General features: G+C 40.1%; 1 protein-coding gene across 3 annotated transcripts in view; it reads left to right on the forward strand.

Moving 5' to 3' along the window:
- Positions 1-21,239, forward strand: part of OSBPL6 (oxysterol binding protein like 6) — a 198,889-nt gene that overhangs the window by 121,870 nt on the left and 55,780 nt on the right. The window contains exons 8-14 of one of the 3 annotated variants that reach the window (XM_084642916.1): positions 293-406; positions 537-707; positions 1,281-1,413; positions 2,673-2,776; positions 3,852-3,944; positions 9,752-9,826; positions 13,637-13,802. In XM_084642916.1, the coding sequence (XP_084499042.1) occupies positions 293-406; positions 537-707; positions 1,281-1,413; positions 2,673-2,776; positions 3,852-3,944; positions 9,752-9,826; positions 13,637-13,802 (856 nt within the window). The remainder of the gene's footprint in view (positions 1-292; positions 407-536; positions 708-1,280; positions 1,414-2,672; positions 2,777-3,851; positions 3,945-9,751; positions 9,827-13,636; positions 13,803-21,239) is intronic. The other 2 variants (XM_084642917.1, XM_084642918.1) reach the window with 2 other exon arrangements.

A 21,239-nucleotide genomic window follows, 5' to 3' on the forward strand; every position in this document is an offset into this window, starting at 1 on the left:
TTAATTTGGTGTCTATTCTGTACAGAATCAAAATGGATCATTTAAACTTAGTTACACTGTGGTGAGTCATCAAGGCTGTTTAATGGAACTGATTCTGGAGTGAACTCTTCTTGGGGAGTAGGGTACTCTTTTTCTCAAAAGAAACCTAGTGTGCCATCTGATGGGTACTGTTTTCTCTTGTTTTACATTAAAATCTTCCCTAAAACAGGAAACAACTACATCAGTATTATTTCAGTGAGAGACAATAAAGCATTTGATGTTACCAGTCTCTTAACATGTCTTCTGATTTCAGATTCAGAAGGGCAAGGTACATGGAAGCATTGATGTTGGCTTATCAGTTATGTCAATTAAAAAGAAAGCTCGTAGAATAGACCTTGATACAGAAGAGCATATCTACCACCTGAAAGTGAGTAGTGTTGCAACAAGTTTTTCTTCTCTTTTCATTCACAAGGGAAATGCTTTCAATAGTAGCTATAAAGGATGAGGGAAACAGGATATCTTTATGAACAGATAATTGACCATGGCTCTTCTTTTAGGTGAAGTCCCAGGATTCATTTGATGCATGGGTATCAAAACTGCGCCACCACAGATTGTACCGTCAGAATGAGATTGTAAGATCACCAAGGGATGCCAGCTTTCACATATTCCCTTCAGCCTCTACTACAGAGTCTTCACCAGCTGCTAATGTTGCTGTGTTAGATGGAAAGGTATACAGCATCTCTTATGTGGAAACTCATCTTGAAGTTAGTGTAATACTTACAGCGGACTGGGTTCCCTAGTGGACAGAGGTGGTGGATTCTGGCTATAAAGCTGGTGTAATCAGCCATGGAAAAATCACCAAATTAGGTAACACTGGCCAGCAAGCATCTGTGGGTATGTAGCTGAAAGGTTCATTGATTCAGCACATCCCTACGGCAGCTTTCATCAGTGGGTTTCCTATAGAGACCCCATTAGAGCGCTAAGCTTCCCTAAAACAATTTACACTACCCTGTGCCAGCAGGGGTTAATTTAGCTCCTTATTGTTTGATAATGTTCTTCTTAGCAAACAGTTTTTCAAGCTGATGCTCAGGAAGTTTTGTTTTTTCCAGGGGACCTGTTTGGTATTCTAGTGTGCTGTTCTGAAAAGATACTTCTCAAGGACTGAAAAGTTTGTTTCAGATATATCATTTAAATTCAGATATAGAATTTAATTTCTGATTTAAAAGTTAGTGTGAAGATTAGACCTGTCAGCAAAGTATGGATCGTACCAACATATTTTAAATTTTCTTGTGTTGTTTTAGGTTACACAAAATAGCTTTCCATGGCAACCCCCCATACCATGTAGTAATAGCCTTCCTGCAACATATACTACTGGCCAAAGTAAAGTAGTAGCTTGGTTGCAGGATTCCGAGGAGATGGACAGATGTGCAGAAGGTCAGTCATTCTCTTTCATGTCTTTCTTTATAAGTGAGACTATTGATATATTATAAAAAATAGTAAACAAAAAAGGCTAAGATACTTCTGTATGTTAATATAAAATGGCGCAATTAAAATAATAAGCTGGTAACATTTAAAACTGTTCATTGTGGTGGAGTATATTCTTTGTTTTCACATTTCTGGATGTCACATTTTAAATTTTATTTTTGATTGTTAAAAAAAATAATGCCATTCCCCTTTTAGGGCCCAGTCCTGCTTCCATTGTCCTCAGTTGGAGCAGCAGGTGCTCAGTACTACTCAAAATTGGGCCACTTATTTAGGTGCCTAAATGGGAATTTAGGTACCTAACATAGTACTCAGGCTTGGAAATCTGGTCTCATTGTTTGTCTGAAAATTACAATGATCATAACTACTGGAGTAAATCTATTAAGATTCTTCATCTTTAAATACATGTACACGGCATACTGCCACTTTTTACTTGTTTCATTCACCTCCATCTCCAAAAATATGAAATATAATAAAATTTGGTAAGAAGACGGGAATTCCTCTTGTTTCATTATGGTTTATTCTGTGTCTTATTTTTTTGCCACCAAAATTATTTATTTAAACAGAATCAAATGGCTAGCAAAGTTAGCTGAGTGGAAAATCAAATGGCTGGCAGAGTTAAGTATGCAGTGAGTGAACTCAGTGGCAAATAAAGTTGATTGGCAAAATAATAGCCACTAGGGACTATTTTCCAAATGGTGAAACTGGTTATTAGACTTTGAGTAATGTATGTCAGATACCAAATGAAGATACTGGAAGAAAGCAGAATTTGGAGCGTTGTGAGAAAACATAAGCCTCAAACCCTGCAAACGCTTACACATATACTTCCTTTTATGCACATGCACTAGTGTTTGCAGGGTTGCGGTAATAGTTGCAGAAATGCCTAGTGATCCTATTAACTGCTGGGGCATAGAAGATGGTGGCTTTATGCTGATGGCAGAAGAAGAGGGTAGAGATCCAGCAAGTGGGTCTGAGGGCTAATTGCCTCCTCTGGTGCCTGTCCCCCTCCCTTTTGCAGAAAGATGAGGTTACCAATTGGTACATAATCCTTATTATAGAGTCTGGACTGCATGAAGGAGCAAATTCCAGTCTTTGATTTCTTTGTAGTGTTATAGTGTAGACAAGTGTGCTCTCTGCTGGTTTATGATACCAGAGTAAAAACTGTCTGTCAGTCAAAGTACTTAATGTATTTTCCTTTTTATATGTATTAGATCTTGCACACTGCCAATCAAACCTCGTGGAACTTAGTAAGCTTCTTCAAAATTTAGAAATACTACAGAGGACTCAATCGGCACCGAGCTTCACAGATATGCAGGTAAAATGTATTTGCAAACTGGTTTGTAGATGCTCTAGTCATTAAATGCCTCTGGGTTTGAAACATTTCCTACGTATGGCAAAGGATGTTGCATTTTAAATCAGACTACTTTATGTTCTGGAATTTTAGTACTCCTCTGGTTAACAGGATAATTTAATAATGATTGCACCACATGTGTCTACCCCTCTTCCTCCCTCCCCCTAACCCGCCACGAAAAACATCTTATTGATATAAGGTCTTTTACTAATTTGAGGTAGATGGGATTACTCCTATGTCCTTTGCCAAAAATATAACTCAATAAAAAAATATGCGGAGTGCTGTTATACTGCTGTATACAGTATGTTTAAGTAGCAGTGAAATTTAAGGGGATGGGAGACCCAAAACTGGAAGGTATCAAGCACCTCCCGAGTAATGTTGAACGTTATCAGTGCCTGAGCACTCCAGGCAAGTGGGAGTTCAGGGTGCTCAGCACATTACATGATTGACTCAGTAATGTGGACAGTCACAGACAGCTGAGAGGACTGATTCTGTTCCCACCAATCAGAGTGAGTCTGCCACTGATTTCAGTCGGAGCAGCAGCAGGCCCTAAATCATGAAGATTTCATTAATTTTTTTATTCAGTCCTTGCTCATGTAAAACTCCTGTTGACTTCAGTGGGGGTGAAATCCAGGCCCATCTAAACTCAGTGTGGGTGTTTCCTAAAGGTGTTTTGCAACTGAATTTTCTGGGGCCTGGATTTCATCCTGGGAGTTTTCTCTGAGTAATGACAGTAAAAATCAATAAGAACGCAGGATTTTGCCCTAAATAATTTGTTCTGACAAATAAAATATACTTGGTAATTTTGTTAAATATACAGTTAGTTATGGTATAATGTTTGTCTCTAGTGCTTAGTGGTCTTGTTTTAAATATCCTGTGGCTAACTTTGTAGGTAGATCAACAGAGTGACCACCAGAGTTTCTATTCTGTCCTTACTCTCCTATATATTGATGTCTAACATTATGATTCTATACTAACTGCTGTCCTATCTGTGTCAACTTATAGTGCTTTGTTGCTTTTAACTATTTGTGTAATGTAGGCTAACTGTGTAGATATTGCAAAGAAAGACAAGCGGGTCACAAGACGATGGAGAACAAAAAGTGTCAGCAAAGATGCAAAAATACAACTTCAGGTACTGAATTCGTATTGTTTGCCTTTCCATTGTACTTTCAGATTAATTTACGTATATGAAAGCAATTGATTCAATGTGCTGATTGTTTTATACCTGATGGTTTGATTTCAAGCCTGAGTTGGTTATTTAAACCCAAAATAAGATAGTGAGAAATATATTGATTTTACTCTCATTGGTATGAAGACATTGCCAGCTACAGAAAGGTGGAGGGACTGAGTGCCAGTGTCAATTAGGATACAAAGAAGGCAATTTGTGTATAATGCTCAGCATATTAAGTAGGTAGCTGCTGTGGAGGGCAATTGGACTGGAGGCACTGAGATAAAGATAGAAAACAAGAATGGAATATACAACAAATGTAGCCCTCTTAAGCCATGTCTGCAGGGAGCTTTACCAGTGGGACTTCCACCCCGAAAGTTCCCTGGTTGTAGAAAAGGCCATTCTGTGAATTCTTAGTTTCCATGACACAAATTTACAAAGAATTCATTATATGAGGGGAGAGCAGTGTCCCTTTTCTTGTAGTTGAAGCATAAGGCACTTATAAGAGATGGATTGTGTACTGAAATAAACACTTTACACTGGTGTTTTAGTCAGCTCCACTATGCCTTCCTATGTTTTGAGTGAAACAACTGTGAATTTTGGGGCCTGATCCAAAGCCTATTTGTTGTAATTCTCCAGCAACAGGTAACAAACAGTGTGTTCAGCATTATATATCCATCAAAGTAACTTCTTGTGTGTGGCTACGTAAATGACTGTTAGATATTAATTCCTTATAACAGCTTTTGCTCCATTTAAATACCCTGAAAGTAGTAAGAGCTTTGCAAATCTTTGCTGTGTCCCCTAGAGTCAGTTAAGGAGCTCACTGTGATTCATTTGAAATGGACAGCCTGAAGCATAAAGTTAAATAATAAAGTGTAAACGGTTACTGTTTCCCGGCATTAGTGATGTCTGTTCACCAGGTCTTCACTACACTACATTTTCAAAATGGGTGACAGAGCTAATTATATTAGTATTAAAAGTCTGCATGAAAGTAGGATTCTGGTTGATTTACATTTCTAATTGCCTTGTTCTCAGAAGATAATTGTCATTTGAGGCCGTATGTTCCCCTGCTGCTGCACAGCACAGAGGCAGCAAAAGTGCAGGAGAAAGGACTTAAAGGTCCCTAAAGGTGGAAGTGGAGCCAACTTCTCATTTATTACCTTACTCTTGGAGAAGCCTCTGTGCACAAAAGTCACATGGGCTCTGTGAGTTCTGGAGCATGTAGAGGAGCTATAAAGCAGCTACTGAATGTGGCATTTTCTCTTCCAAAGCTAGCGAACTCGTTTTTCAGAGGGGGTAACATATAGCCATCAGCAAGACATTTCAGTGGGCCATGCTTCCAGCGAGTGGGACATGAGGGAGCAGTGAAGATGGATGACCTTCTGTATGGAAGGCCTGAGACCTGTAGGTATAGATCCACACTTAGATCAAATATAAGATGCTGTGAGGGATTTTGTCCCCCAGTCTGGCATCACTGGATAAAGAAGCCCACAAGAGGGCAGGGGAGAATTCCCCCAGTGCAGGCTACCATAGTCCACCCTGCGCTGGCCCCCTCACAAGCACAGGGGCATGCTGGGGAACAGCCATGGTTGGAAGGGTCCATAGTGCACAACGCTGTGGTCATTCTGGCTTGTGTTGCAGTACCAGAGAGGCTGTCATAACTTGCAGCCGCCTCCCAGTCTGCTTTAGTTATGCTGAGGGCTGTTTCCATCCCAGAATCAAGAGGGCACACAAGTGATTTAAAGCACTGTTGCCTCTGTCTCCCTGAGATGTGCTTTCTGTGCTGCATCTCTTTGCAGCACAGCTCAGAATCTGACCCATCCTGTCCTGAAGGCCACACTCTTTGTTCTTAGCATAGCCACATTGTTTCACCCTGGTCTACACTATAAACTGATGTCAGTATAACTACATGGCTCAGGGGTGAGCGACGTAATTCTACCGATCTAACCCCCCTGTGTAGACAGTACTATGTCAACGGGTGGGCTTCTCCTGTCGACATAGCTACTGCATCTCAGAGAGAGAGAGTACCTACACCGATGGGAGAAGCTCTTTCGTCAGATGGATAGCGTCTTCACTAAGTGCTACAGTGGCGCAGCTACATCGGTGCAACACTATAAGTATCGACAGGCTCTTCATCTTAAGAGGTGATTGCCTCAGAAACCCAGGGTTTTTAGGATAATTTGTCCCTGTTATGTTTTGCCTTAGGGAGGGGAATAGAACACTTGTGTGGGTCTGCTAATGGGACATTGGGTCTATCCCACTGCTGTATACAGGATAGACTTTATTATTCATAAGCCTTCCCTAATAGATGGGTGTTTGATCTAGCCTTGAATATTTCCATTAAGTGGAATTCCACAGTCTCCTTTGTCAGCTTGTTTCTATTGCCTAACAATAGAAAAGGTCTTATTTTCTTTGTCGTAAAAATCAAACAACTTTTTTTTTTAAAGAAACAGTAATGCTTTTCAAAGTAGTCATATACCAGATCCATGAATTTGAGTGGCTTCGTACCTTTGGCTTTGTGTCTTATAATAGTTGCTTGAAAATGGGGATCTAGGGTATCTGCATTTAAATTGATACTGCTTCTATATAGTGTCAGTGGCAGAGTTGGAATTAGAATTGGGGTCCCAGATTTCTATTCCTGTGCTCATCCCTATAGACAATATGGACACTATCAAAATCTCTTCTAGATTTCTATGTACTGTGTTCTACATCTGTTTTTGTAAATAACATTGCTTTTGTTGTATTCCCTACTAACATATATTTCTGGAATATTCACTCTAGGTATACATTAAAACACATGTTTTTTTTCCTGGGACGCAAGTCTTGCTGCTTGCTTTAGTTTCTGCTAATACATTTTCATCAATTTATGTCCCAGTCTCTCAAAGACTTCTACACATGCTTAACTTCACTCACGCAAGTAGTCCCACTGACTACAATGGGCCTAATCTTATGAGTAAAGTTATGTATATGCATGTTTGCAGGATTGAAAACCTTTTTTGTTAAATTAGCAGCCCAAACCTGCATACATTTACTTCAGAGATTAGCACTTAATCAGTGGGTATGCTTCTTGGATAAAGGGCTACATGCCTGAGAAATGATGTTCAGAAACAGGCCATAAAGTACAAAATGTTCCAAGATTTGTCTAAATGAAATTATGTAACACAAAAGTCTGGTTGATCTACCTTTTGCCGTTCTGTTAATGGAACTTTTGTACAGGGAAGCTTGGTTTTTGTATTCTTTTTTCTGTGTTATGAGTAAAATGTAAATTTGTAATTCTCGTGATAGGCTAAGGGTTTTCAGAAGAAAAAAAGATTGTGTTTTGTAACTGGAGTTCCATTTTTAGTGTTCTTAAGTTGACTTTTTTTTTTAGCTCAAAATAATAAAATTGCAGGCTTGTTTTACTAATAAAAATTGTTTTAAAGATAGTCAAAAATATTTATCTACATTCTCTGTGCTAGGCCATCTTGGAGAGTTAGCTTGCTGTTATGAAGCTCTTAGCATAACAGTAGAACCAAAGCAAAGTGACCCTTCCATCCCCAAAGACTACTTTGACTCCCCTTCTGATTAATATTACATGTTCTGGTTCGCTACTGGGATTTCATGTGTTATCTCACTTTGTAATGTATTCTTGAGGCCATATGAAGTCCGTCATTCACATTTTAGCCTGCGTGCAAAAAACGCACATTTTCTTTATGAACCACAGTACGTGTATCTCACGTAGCTAAATTATAAGAGGCTATTTTTGGCGGGACTTAGAACAGAGGTTCTTTTTTACAGGATGGGGTTCTGCTATAGAACAAAGTCTGTGTTACAATCAGTACAATCTTTCTTACACTGAAGGAGATTTTTTCCCTAGTGCTGGTGTTATATAAAATGGTGGTTGTGGCAATTACTACTCTGTAGGAGTAAAAATTTGATTAATAGGGTTTTTCCCCTTCCCAGTGCCATCAATGCTGCAACTAGAATCAACCAGTCTGTATAAGAAGCAGCTGTCTTCCCATGCACATCACTTTATAACATACCAGCTGAACTTTACTGAGCTCAAGGAGTGGAAGATTTGAATGAATTCTCAAACAGGTTGTCCTATACATATGTATAGCAGTGTCCACAGGCCACCAATCTGGACTGTTGTTGTTCTTTTTGTTTTATTATTTCAAACAATTATTTGGTGCCCAGGCTATATTTTGAATACATAAAAGTGTATAGTTCTAAAAATACCCCAATGCCTGAAATGGGAGGAGACGTATGGAGGAACGTATGTGTATGTATTCTTTTCTTTCACATGTACAATGGGAATTGTGCATGAGGAGAAAATACATCTTTAGGCAAGAAATCAGATTTTCTAGTCTTATAAAATGTTGAGATTTCTCAAAATGGCATTACTTGCAGGTAAATATGAAAGGAGAATGTTTTGTGACAGGTATGCAGCTATACTGCATTGAAAAATTACTTCCTTGACTTTATGTCAACAGTATGAATTTTAAAAAGTCATTTAGAGTCAGTTAAAAGGTGAACCTGGGCATAAATCTTTTCAGTATCAGGGATTCAGAAGTGCAAATAAAAATATGTGACAGGGTATATACCAGGCATTTGATGTCCCTTGCCTTGCCTGCCCAAAGCCGGTGTCCTTTTGGGGAAAAAGAGAAGCACATTTAGACCTCCAGGAGCTGTTGAGAGACACCACCCAGGATCAGTTGCTTGTGGAACCACTGAGAATTGGTCCTCCAGGAGCTAAAAAGGCCGGAATGGTGTGGAAGCCAATCAGGGCCCAGCAGGCAAGATAAAAGGGCTGACTGCATCCTCCTCTGGGAAGCAGTTTGGGTAGGCTGGGACAGGGGAGAAAGAGTCTCCCCTCCCTTAACTGAAAAAAGCTTAGTATAGTCAGAGGCCTACCTATGACCAATCCTTTTATGGTTGACTCAGCGGAAGACTGTGGTGTTTTACTTTTGCGTAATTTAAAGCCTAGGTGGCCATCTTGAATTTGACATCAGTTGACTTCAGGTTGCCTTGTGAGATGCCCCAGTGGCTCAAATGAACCTGTAACAGTGTATTTGTTAGTCAAAAAAATCATTTTCATTGCTCTTGCTTCACCCTGAGGTAATTTAATTTGTTCTGAAGAACCACAATAGAACTGAAATGAACGGAAATTTTGTACGGCATCATTCATTAACATGAAGAAGGAGGAATTAGAGGTTGAGGAGCTTAGTGGCTGGATAGAGGGAAACTGAACAAATAAACGTGGAGAAAGAAATCAGAGAGAGCTAGAACTGTCCACAGAGAAATGTTTAGATTGACAAACAACCTCTCAAGTATACACTTGTACATTCCATGATTCTGCTGCATAATCTTCTAGTTTACAAACCATAGTGCACGTACACAAACAGAATTAAATGCTCTCTATAAAATTCATATAATAGATGGTCAGATGACCCAAAATATTAAGTTCTTATTTTGTGTTTTCTGCCATTCCATAGTATCATTTTGTTTTGCTATCCCATAACTGCATTATGACGATGAAAAAATGTTAATGGAATTTATTTTTCAGCATTAGTGAGTACGTATTAGTCTAACTACTCTGGAGATAATTTTAGCAAAATAACTAGCTATTTAAGCCCCAGGCATACATGCATGAGAACATGTGAAGTTAGTGAAATTAAAATCCAGTTAAAGACTTCCCCTCTCCCTTCTCTGATCATTTTTCATCTTCCTATGTCCCATCTTCCCTACCCCTCTCTTTTTCTATTCCCATCTCTTCTCCCCTTCACTGTCAGGAAGGGCCAGCGCTGAAGGGCCAGTTCAGCACAACACGACGCCGGCAGAGACTAGCAGCAGCTGTGGCTACAACAGTGAGTGGATTTAAAATCAGGGGATAGTTTTAAAGATGGGAAGCTGTACAACTTGAATATGTAATAACAATACTGAGAACATCACCTGCACTTTCTACAGGTGTCCTCATTACCCACTTTTGGGTAGGCCATTTGTGAAAGATGAAGTCAACCCTGATGCGTGAAAATAAATTTCATGAGCTTGGGTCTCATATCACTTACATCAGGTGTATATCAGTGTAACCCCATTGTCTTGAAAGGAATTACTTCTTCTTTATACCAGTGTAAGTGATATTAGAATCGGGCCCTGTTCCCTCAGTATTTATGGCATATTCTGTATACATATACAATATAAATAATAAAAAAGCAACCATAAATTTCTAGGATGTAATCCCATCAAAGAATTCTGAAAACAGCACACACCAAGAAAGCAGAAGTGAGGTGGCTTGTTATTAAGCCCAGCATGAAATTTCCTTGTGTTATGCCATTGCATATTTTAATAATATAAGGCAAGCTTTTTTCATTTGAAACACTTTTTGTTTACATTCCATAATCCCAAAAAGTCATATTACTACCACTAGTATCTCTGTTCCATTTTGTTAGTCATATGACTGCTTCACACAAAATATGGGTTTGGGAAATGGAAATGAGAGCTGCTAACTGGACAAAGTTCTGGGACCCTCCCACCCCACAGGATCCTAGAGCTCGGGCTCCAGCCTAAGCCCAGACACTTACACTGCAATTAAACAACCCTGTAGCCCAAGCGCCAAGAGTCAAAGTCAGCAGGCACGGGAAAGCCATGGGTTTTTAATTGCCGAGCAGACATACCTTAAGTGTGGCAGCTGCTCACCCCAACAGTAGTCATGACACGGAAGCTGCTGTTTGTGCAGACTGAGGAATACAGCACTGTGTCAGTTACATTCAGGTCACATGTGGAGGGTTCTCTTCCCAACTCTTTGGGCTAGGAACATCTTACCTTTGACAATAAAAGCTTAGATTCTGCGAAAGCTGACAGTACTTACCCAGGAAGGATGACTGTTCATGGTGGCTGAGTGGTTATTTCAAGCCTTGGGTTAAAGTAACTAAAGGAAATGTGGATAGATTTGAAGTTATGTTTAGCAGAGTGAGGAAAACTGTAGAGGGATAGGTGGGAGAAGGCAAAGAGAAAAAGTAGAATACATGATAAATAACAACAGAAATGACCATGAACAAATATGTGCCCAGTTATGAGGGGAATTGGAGAGTAAGGTGTAGGAAGCTAGTGATGAGAAACATAAGGAAAAGTTTAATCAGTATTTCTTCGTCTGTTGGGAGCCAAGGTGGATGAAAGATGTGGTTTAATGTGTTTTTTTTCATCTGTTGTTGAGAGTAACTTGGAAATTCTGCTGAAGGAAACAGAGTTCATGTCAATCAGCTATTTCCTTATTTCTGACTGCTGTATAGTGTTCTCTCAAGCAGTCAGCAAAGTGTCTACTTATTTTTTTCATGTAAATGGGTATTTCCTGCAAAGTGTGTGATTATAAATGCTTGTAAAAATGCAAATGCTGATTCTAGGAGACATTTTAAAATGTTATTTACCCAGGAAGCCTCATTTCAGATGTATTATCTGGTTTTCAACAGGGTCCTGTTTTTATATCTAGTTTTTCAGCCTGACCAGTTGAAGTACAAGGCTCTAGAGTTGGGGTTCTGAACTTGGGGTCATGAAGAGATCCAGTGAGATTGCTACTTTTCCTTTCTTTCTAGTAGATCGGATGGGCGCCCTGAACCTTTTATCTCCTGTAACGGGGCCACAGAATGGAAAAAATTGAGAAAAAATTACACCTGTTCTAGGGTGTAATTGCTCAGTCTATGATGGAACTTAATAGCCAATGTGTGCCTTGTACATTTTTCTAAGCTCTAGGTGGTAAAGCCTTTGAGATTAATTTACATTATTTTCTCTGTTGTGAGGATACTAGCATCTGGTGGGCTTGAGTGATTATAGGTTGACAGAATTCTTAGCAAGGAGATTCTGCAACTATGTTCTCTGACCTAAGAAATGGAAGGCTTTGTAAAAGAAGCGCGACTGTCCGACTCTCTTTGTAAAATAGGGAAGTTCTGGTTGACTGTTGAGAGAAGTGGTGTTAGCATAGTACAAAACGGAAGGTTGCTGAATGGATTGTGATAGTTCTGCAGTTTGCTGGAGAAAGGGGATTGTTTTGTGTTCCCTGTTAATAAAGAAATCGTTCATTATGTGAGCCTAAAAATAAAATCAGATGAAAAATTGTCTTTGCTTGCGTAGTTAAAAATAAGAACACGTGAAAGGAGCTTAGAGGAGAAATTAAATTTGCAGTAGACAGGTGTTACAAGACCACTATTTTGCACACAGTAGATACTTGGAAATCTGGGAAGAGTGAATAAAGGAAGATACGCTGATATAGTGTACCAAGGGGTGGAATGAAATGTGATAGTTATTTAAGGATTCCACCAGGGAGTGAGAAACATATAATGTATAGTGATTGGGCACAGTTCCCTGAAAAGATCAAAAAAGCTGTTGTCCAACCCAGTCAGCTAATCAAGTTCACGAACTAAGGATCCATTGCTAGTGTTATGGTAGTTTAACTAATCTGTTGATAAAGTCTATAGTAATATGACTTTTTATATTGCCTGCTCCTCTGTAGGAAGTTTCAGAAAACAACCTATATTTTGGGCCCATTTTTCATATTTGGATACATAAATTACACTCTGGAATGTGGGTTTTCATCTTCTGCATTTGAGGAATCTAATCAGTGCATGAACACCTAAAATAGATATTTAAGTGTTTAACTCTTATCTGAGTGCCAAAATATGATTCTAAATGCCTTAACTTTGACACTCAAGTTTGAAAATTGGGCTCCAGGAATCAGATGTTTATATATGTGTATATAATGTAATACAACATAAATAAAGTATTCTCTCTCTATATGTATATAGAGATTTTTCACATGCATTATATATGCAACTATATAATATACAAATGTTACATATCTCTACATTGTAGATAAAATACACAAACATATTATATATGCACACATTTACTATATGTGCAAAAATACAGAGGGAGAAAGAAAAGTGGAAATATATAATAAAAGAAGCATATTTGTTCTGTTTGATACAAGAGACTTAATATGACTTGGTAAAATATCTCTTTTACTGAATTTTATAGTAGATGTGCTTCAAATGAAAATGAGGGGTTTTTTGTTCGTTAAAAAGAGTATTCATACACAAAAAGAACCTACATGATTTTCTATATTGTGTGATCTGCAGATGATTTATTCAGTGAACTGAATAATAATCTCAGGGTTTACCAACACTCTTCAAAGTCTGCAAATAATATTCTCTGTGGGAATATTTAGCCACATTTCCAGGTTGATCGAGAAACTAATACATTTAAAATGTTGGCATTATGACCACCAAATCATTCTTTATAGGATACCAAAGGTCAGAATGTAAAGCAACATTAGTGGTTTAATTTTCCAGCGCTCTGCAAATCTTATGAAATGCTATGTTAGTGTAAATGCTATAGTTAGAGCTAAAGTGCATCTTTGTCTCTCACGTTAGCTATCACCCCTCCCTCTCTCTATCACTTGTCTATGTTTCAATGAAGGATTTTAAGAGACCTGGTGAATTTTGTACAGCTACTAAAACTTGAGACACTAAAAGATTTATATTCTCATAATTTTTTAAATCTCTCACAGTGAAACTATTGTGTTTTGTTCTGTGAATAAAGTGTGTAATGTTTTTATTCCGTGTATTCTGTGGAAGGTGGATACAGTCCTATACAGTAGCTATTTTTGTTGTTGAATCTCCCCATAGGTCCCTTTCAGTGCTACAATGTCACCAGTTCGCCTGCACTCATCCAACCCCAATCTTTGTGCAGACATCGAATTTCAGACTCCCCCAAGCCAGGTAGCTGACCCCTTGGAATGCTCCATGGAGTACATCAAACTTCAAGAAGAGTTTTGCCTCATGGCACAGAAAGGTAACTAAAAATGTAGAATCTGCATCTTACAAAAACTGCTATATTTACATTTACACTATTCATGGTCAGAACTTTTGTCTGGATCAAATATAAATTATATCAAAATCTTTTATCCAAATCTGGTTCAGATGAAGATCATATAGGTTTAATTTTTAAAATATTTTCTATGCATCAGGTACAGATATAGGGATGGGTGAATCCTATGTCATTGGAGATTTTGTGAACCTCCTGAACCATTACAGGGGCTTGCAAAACTTGGCTGAATTTGCACACATTTTTTCCTTTTTATAGAAACCTGTGTTCTTTCCCCTAAGATAAATGAAATTCCACTGTCTCTAATGATCTTGTACAACTTTATGAATGACACACCAATGGAAGTTAGAAAAGGTCCTGCTCGTACAAGAATGGATTTCAGAAATGTTACATTGTATCACCAATGAATGACTGGCTTGTAGGCTGAAAATTTAAGTTTTTAAAAAGGCTTTTAAAATAGTGAAATATAAAATGAAGGAGTCATACATAAGCCACACCAGCATGTGCAGGAATTGATGCCCTTCTCAGGTGGTTGAAAGATCTTGCCTCATATTTCACACCTAAGCCATTTACTAATAGCTTATTAATGCACATGCTGTTGTGGCTATTGTCATACACGCACTGTGGCCATTTCTCTGTCTTGTGTGTAATACTATATACTTTACAATATCTTTTAGTGTTATTTATTTTTTACCTCTGTCTACAGAATTCACATGCAATGCTGAATGGGTTAAGATTGAATGATATTCAAAGTGCATCAAAGAACAGTTTGTTAGAGATTCAGACAGCAACAAATATCACTGTTTTGGAGCATTCCACTTTTGGAGACATTTAATGAAAATCAGGAATAGGATGAATTAAGCTTGTTTGAAAACCAGATCTATTTATCTCTATGGAAAAATGAGCTGGATTGCATTGTGCCTTGCTCACCTTTTCCAATGTCTCTGCTTAGTTCTTATTGTAGAATCTTTATTACCGGTGATAAGGTAAAAGGTAGAAAGAATAATCTGATTTTATTATTTATATTATTGTAGCACTTAGGAGCCCCAGTCATGGACCAGGACCCTATTGTGCTATGTGCTGAACCAACATAGAACAAAAAAGTCCCTGCCCCAAACAGCTTACAATCTAAGTATAAGACAAAAGATGGATACACCCAGATTGGGGGGAAATAATGAGACAATATCGGTTAGCATGTTAGACTGTGGTTTCAGCACGTTAGCAGTCTATTGATTGGTCAAGTTTTGTAGGCTTCCTGGCAGAGGAGGATAAGGAGTTAGTTTTGTGGATGTTTACAAGGAGCTTCTCCCAAGCTCGAGGGGCAGTGTGGGAGAAAAGCACAAAGGTGCTTGTTTGAAAATTTCCCACATAGAATTTGCAGAGCTAGAGTTAGGAAAAAATAATCTCTCTTTAGTTATAAGCAGAGAAAACAACTGGAGGCTGTTGAGAAGGAAGAAATACTGAACTGCCTAAAGTCTGCTTTATACACACTTTTCTGATTATAAGTACATTTTATATTTTTGTTTTGAAATGTTCTTTTTCCGTTGTCTACACACTAAAGATTACTTTGCAAGTATTCATTGACCTCTGTACCCTCAGGGTTGCATCACTCTAGTGGTACACAGTCTGTAGTATATCTTCTAGACATATCACTTTGCTGATGTCCCATAAACAATAGATTCAGTGGGGAATTAGCTAAATAATAATCTTTCTTTAAAAGCTTAATGTAATTTGTAACATGACTAAAGATCTCAATCACCTTGTGTCTTGGTTGACTTTCTGTATCTATTGAAATTATATTTTTTTCCATTAGTGCAGTCATAAAAATGTCTATAATCATACGTGTGTGTGTGTGTGTGTGTGTGTGTGTGTAATATAAGAACACAAGTAGGTTTGAATAATCTTTTTTCCAATATTAGTTATTTCCATTTGACTAGCCTCCCTGCTGGTTCCAAGATTTAATGTATTGTATTTTAAGATTAACTTTAAACAGTCATGCATCATCATTTTTCATTAGTTTTTTAGCCTGAAAGAGTGAAAATGGCTTCCATAAATACTCCAAACTAGTGCTTCTTCAGTGGGCTCATTATGAGGTTATTGTCTTTGGTTCCTCAAGTTTCCTCTTAGGTAATAGTTAAATAAGAAATCATATTTATGCTAGAATTAACTAGGAGTAAAGAATAAAATGTTAGTCCTGTTGCTTACAATTTAATGTCTTTGAACAAGCATTTCCCCTTAAAAAGTAAGGGCTCACATGAATACATACAAAATATTAACAACTATATGACTTTAACTAAATGCATGTTAATATTCAAGTATAAATTGTTCTTATATTCCTGATTACTTTATCATTTTAAGTCACGTCAAACTTGAAATATTAATGCTTTAAAGTATTTCTCACACAACATTGTGAAACCAACAGTCTCTGTATTGATTTTCCTGATCTGTGACACAAAGTAACACCAGTAGGAAACTAAATTTAGTACCTTTTGAAATGTATTTGTCTATGAGATGGACTACAGTTATCTTAAACAACAGGTTAGGATACAAAATGAAAAAATACTGTGCCCAGTTGAAACTAGAGCAGGGATTTAGGTAAACAAAATGTAATTACCTAGTTTGAAATTTGATCAGAATACATGGGTTAACAGCTGTACTCTTGGCAACAAGTGTCATAATCACAAAAGGAGGGACTTGTGCTCTCATTGGAAAAGACTGCTGTGTGTGTATATACCAGACAACACCAATGAGGTAATAGATCGTGCAAGCCACTTAGAACAAATCCTTTTGCCGCCAGCACTATGTCCAATGCCTGATGGTTTTGGAGGGCCATCTGTCGGATTGCCCCTGTTTCTTTGGCCAGGGCTCTTAAACTTCGTCCGGTTTCATTTGCCATTATTTCAACTACTGCTTGTAACCTTAGGAGCCTTTTTGTATGGTGTATTACTCCCCCTAATGGTATTAAGGAACTGCCAATGGCCTCTTCCCAGGTTAAGGGGCTTATGTTATTTACGTGCCGTTGGGCATCTGTTAAGTCCCTTCTTTTTCACCTGAAATTGCGGAGGCGTTCTTGAGGGAAGGTTCCTAGCACTCAGAATTGTGGGAAGAGTCGGGGGGGGATAACAGATTCCTGACCAATTAGCTGTTAGTTCGGTATAAGCTCTGGTCCCACACACCCAGTGATGGCCTATTAAAGCCAGGAAGGGTCGGTTGCACCCATTTGTCATATAGGTGTTTGCAAAGGAGGAGGAGTATCCCCCAAAGCATACAGGGTAATTCTCCTTATGAGGAGTGGTGTTATTTGCATGACATTGAAAGATTGTATTGTTTTCTGTAGGTTACTGTAGGAGGAACATGAGATTGATTTCTCTGTTTGATCCCGGGTTGAGAAAAAAATTCATCTCTCTATACCCGGCCCCCACTTTTTAGTTTTGTTTGAATAATCCCATACACCATTGGCCACAATATGCTGAAGGCAACGGCTTTTCCCCAGATCCAGCCCTGTCCCATTACACACCCAACACCAATGACCTTTTCCCTCCACCACACTTATCCATTTAGTTGCATTTATTCCCACTGCTTCCCAAGTGTCATTGCTGATCCATATTTTGTTAAACGGACGAGGCCCTCCAGTGAGGTCTGGGGACTTGAGTGGGATAGCCAGACAGGAACGCCAGTTTGAGAGTGGGCTGGGATGTGGCTGCAGACCCAGCAATTAGAAATATTAAGGGTCTGAGCTATCCACACCTGCTGCTGGATAAAAGAATTGTCATGGTGGTCTCCCCAGACCATAAGATACCAGCAGCCGAGGAACAGAGTCTGCTTCTGGCAACCCTTACGAGAGCATAGATTGTAAGGTATTGCAGACTGTTCTTCTACATCTTCTTCTGGAGTCAAAATTGACTCTGCGTTGTCCTGAGGTGATGATTGGTTCTCTGGGGATGGTGCCTTTTTACACTGAAGCATGTATCCACCCAGCGATGCCAGATAGTCTAACAGCCATCTGTGTAGTGAGCAGGACCTGATGAGGACCCTTCCACTGGAGCTCCAAGGCGTGCTTTCGATGATGGCGCCATACATAGACCCAATCACCTGGCTCGAGGTTGTGGCAAGCGTTGGAGGTGGGTTCCGTGGGCCAGGCGACTCAAACCTGTGAATGGAAGCGACTTACAGCTTGCATTAGTCCCTTGCAATACTGAAGGAGCACACTGTGAGTCAAGTTCAAATCTGGAACGGGAGTCATAGCTCGCATAGGCTTAAGTACACCATTTTGTCTTTCAACTGCACCTGCACTCTGTGGGTGGTAGGGACAGTGCAACAGGTGTTTGATATGCAACATATGGTCCAGGTGTTGAACAAGTTTTCCAGTAAAATGTGTACCCTGATCAATGGACAGAGTAGCAGGAATTCCCTTGGCAGGCATAATATGATTTAAACAAACATTTGGCAACAGACAGTAAGTCAGCCTTGCAACAAGGAAAGGCTTCAATCCAACCAGAGAATAAACGTACCATAGCCAATATAAATTCATATTGTCGACACTTAGGCATTTGTGCAAGAATAGTGCTTGAGGCAGGCCCTGGAACCCCTGGGCCACTTTTACAAAACCAATATTATGGCTTTGTGGTACAGGCTGCACAGTGGCGGGCTGCAAAAGAGCTAAAATGGGGGGCCCCACCATCCTGTCTTAGTTACAGCAGAGACCATCCCCTCCTTTCCGACATGCGAAACACCGTGTAGCAGGGTGGCCGGAGACAGGTAGAGTGAAAAGGGGGCTACAAAGGCGCCAGTAGGCGAGCGCCAAAAGGAATCGGGATGTAGAGAGCAACCTTGGGCAACCCAGGATTCTTTCTTGGTTTCTGGGGCAGAGTCTTGAAGCAGGGTGAGGTCAGTGAGGGACCAGGAGGGTAAGAGGAGAGCGGAGAACAAGGGAATCAGACGTTTCGACTAGGTGCGCTGCAGCAGCCACAGCACACAGGCAGGGGGGTAAGCCAAGGGCAACAGGGTCTAAAGTGGCAGAGAAATTAGCCACTGGGCAGTTCTTTTCTCTGTGCATCTAAGTGAGAACTCCAAGCACACACCCAGATTGTTCGTGGCAGAAAAGGGTAAAAGGCTTAGAATAGTCAGGCAGCCCTACAGCAGGGGCAGAAGCCAAACCCTGTTTGAGGGAAACAAAGGCAGAATTGGCCTCAGGGGGCCACGGAATGGGGTCAGGCACAGAGAATCAAGTGAGTTCCTGGAGAGGTTTTACAAGGGAGGCATATTGGGGAATCCATTGTCTGCAAAATCCAGCCATGCCTAAAAACTTCCGGACCTGGCGTGGGGAGCGGGGTCAGGGAAAGCTAAGGATAGCTTGGACGTGGGTGGGAGAAAGTGCACAGGAACCCTGGGAGAGGAGAAAGCCAAGGTATGTGACAGAAGCTTAAAAAAGTTGTAGTTTAGAGCGAGAAGCTTTGTGAGCCTTATTTGCTAGGGCAGTAAGGAGCACTAAAGAGTCAGTTTCAGAGACAGACAATGAAGGGGAACAGAGGAGTAGATCATCTACATATTGGACTAGTGTGGACCTGGACAGAAAAACAAGGTCAACAAGGTCTCGCGCTAATGCTTGGGAAAAATATGACTGACTTTCAGTATACCCCTGGGGCAGTGTGGTCTATGTGTACTGTTGCCCCTTGTAAGAAAAGGCAAACAGGAACTGGGAGTCAGGGTGAACCGGGAGAGAAAAGAAAGCAGAGCACAAATCAACAACAGTAAAATGAGTTGCATCTGGTGGGATAGAAGCCAGAATCTTTGAGAGAGGCAAGTTTTGATTCTGTCCACTTACGATTTGCCTCTTCCCACCACTGCATGAAGCAATCACTCTCCTTTTGCCAATTTAGTTGTAGGTTGGTCGAGTTTGTCTTTTAAGACGTCTACTTGGTCTTTGTCCCAAGATCCTAACAGTGGCCACTGAATTTTAGGATTCTCCTGAGTTAGCCTTTTGCATTCCCATACACATCTCCCACCCATGTCATGAGGTTCTCTGTTCATTAAAACACAGCAATGCTAGCAACAAGACAAACACCACAAACAAACACAAAACATAGATCCATGGTATTCTGAGTTATTCTTCCGCTGGTGCCAGCTTGCTTGTAGACTCTAAAAACAAGAGAAACAATTTCCACCCCCACCCCTCCCCCCGGTGGGGACAGATTATTGCTTAATAATAATACCACTTTCTTTTACAAATTTCCTTGCTAATTGCAGGAAAAACAGAAGAATTACCTCCAGGCTCTCCTTATTTTGTTCTATAGTCAGGCTAGTGACTTACCCCACTCACTGGTCATTTATGAAATTCATGAGGTGGTGTACCTCAGTTTCCCCTCTTGTGCAACAGACCATGTTTGCAATAGTTTCTCTGCTGTACCAAGCTATAAATTTATTCTCAGATAATAGCAGAGACACAGCTTCAGATTTTAGCGCTATACACACACACACAAAATTCTCTTTTGTCTAACATCCCTTGCACTGTGATTACTCTTTTACACAACTGTACCCCGATTACACTTCCATCTTGTACAACTAGACACAACCAGGAGCAGCCAAGTTAAGTTCCAATAGAAACCCCTTACATCCTTTAGTGATTTTGATTATATTACCCAATAGTCAAATAATTTTGATCAGATTCTCTCTCTGCCTGCAGCAGTCCTTTATAGACCATTTCTGTGGGAAAAGGGCCCATTTTCCCTCAGAATAGCTGTAAAGGCTTCTGGGGACAGAAGCGTAGTGGTGGTAGTAGCCACTCTACCTGACCCCCTTAGCCTAGACCATTTTTCCAGAAATTTACAGGAGTCCGGACTCTTCCTAAAATACATAAACTGAGCCGGCGTTCCTTTAGGGAACTGTCCCAACTTAGACATCTGGTTACCCATACAGGATGACTTTACACACCAATCACACAAGAAGGAAAGTCGGGTTCGTCAGAGCGACGCCCAGTGCAACACACAAAAGGAGCCCACAGGCTACTGCCTCAATCACCCTTGCTTTCACACTAAGGGTTTTACCCAAGGCACGGTGCGGCTGCGATTGTGCAGATTTCACTCACTCAGACCGTGGGGAGAGGAACCTTTTGGTCAGCCAATCCCCGGACGGAGACGGCGCCCAGACTCAAACACACCACAGGGGGGACGGATAGACACAGAGACAAGACAGTCCTCAGTCCGGACAAAACACAGAAATAATTACCTGACCAGATTCCTCATGTCAGATCCCGGGATCCCTACCAGAACAAAGTGGGAACCAACAGGTTCGATAGTGTAGACGTCACTGTGGTCATGTACCCTTCCGTTCTGGCGGAGGACCGCTCGGGCCAAATGCCCAGGTGCCAGCTTGCCACGGCCATCCTAAGAACAGTCAGGAGTCACA

The sequence above is a fragment of the Lepidochelys olivacea genome (assembly GCF_965140295.1).
Source record: "Lepidochelys olivacea isolate rLepOli2 genome assembly, chromosome: 11".
NCBI classification, from domain to species: domain Eukaryota; kingdom Metazoa; phylum Chordata; order Testudines; family Cheloniidae; genus Lepidochelys; species Lepidochelys olivacea.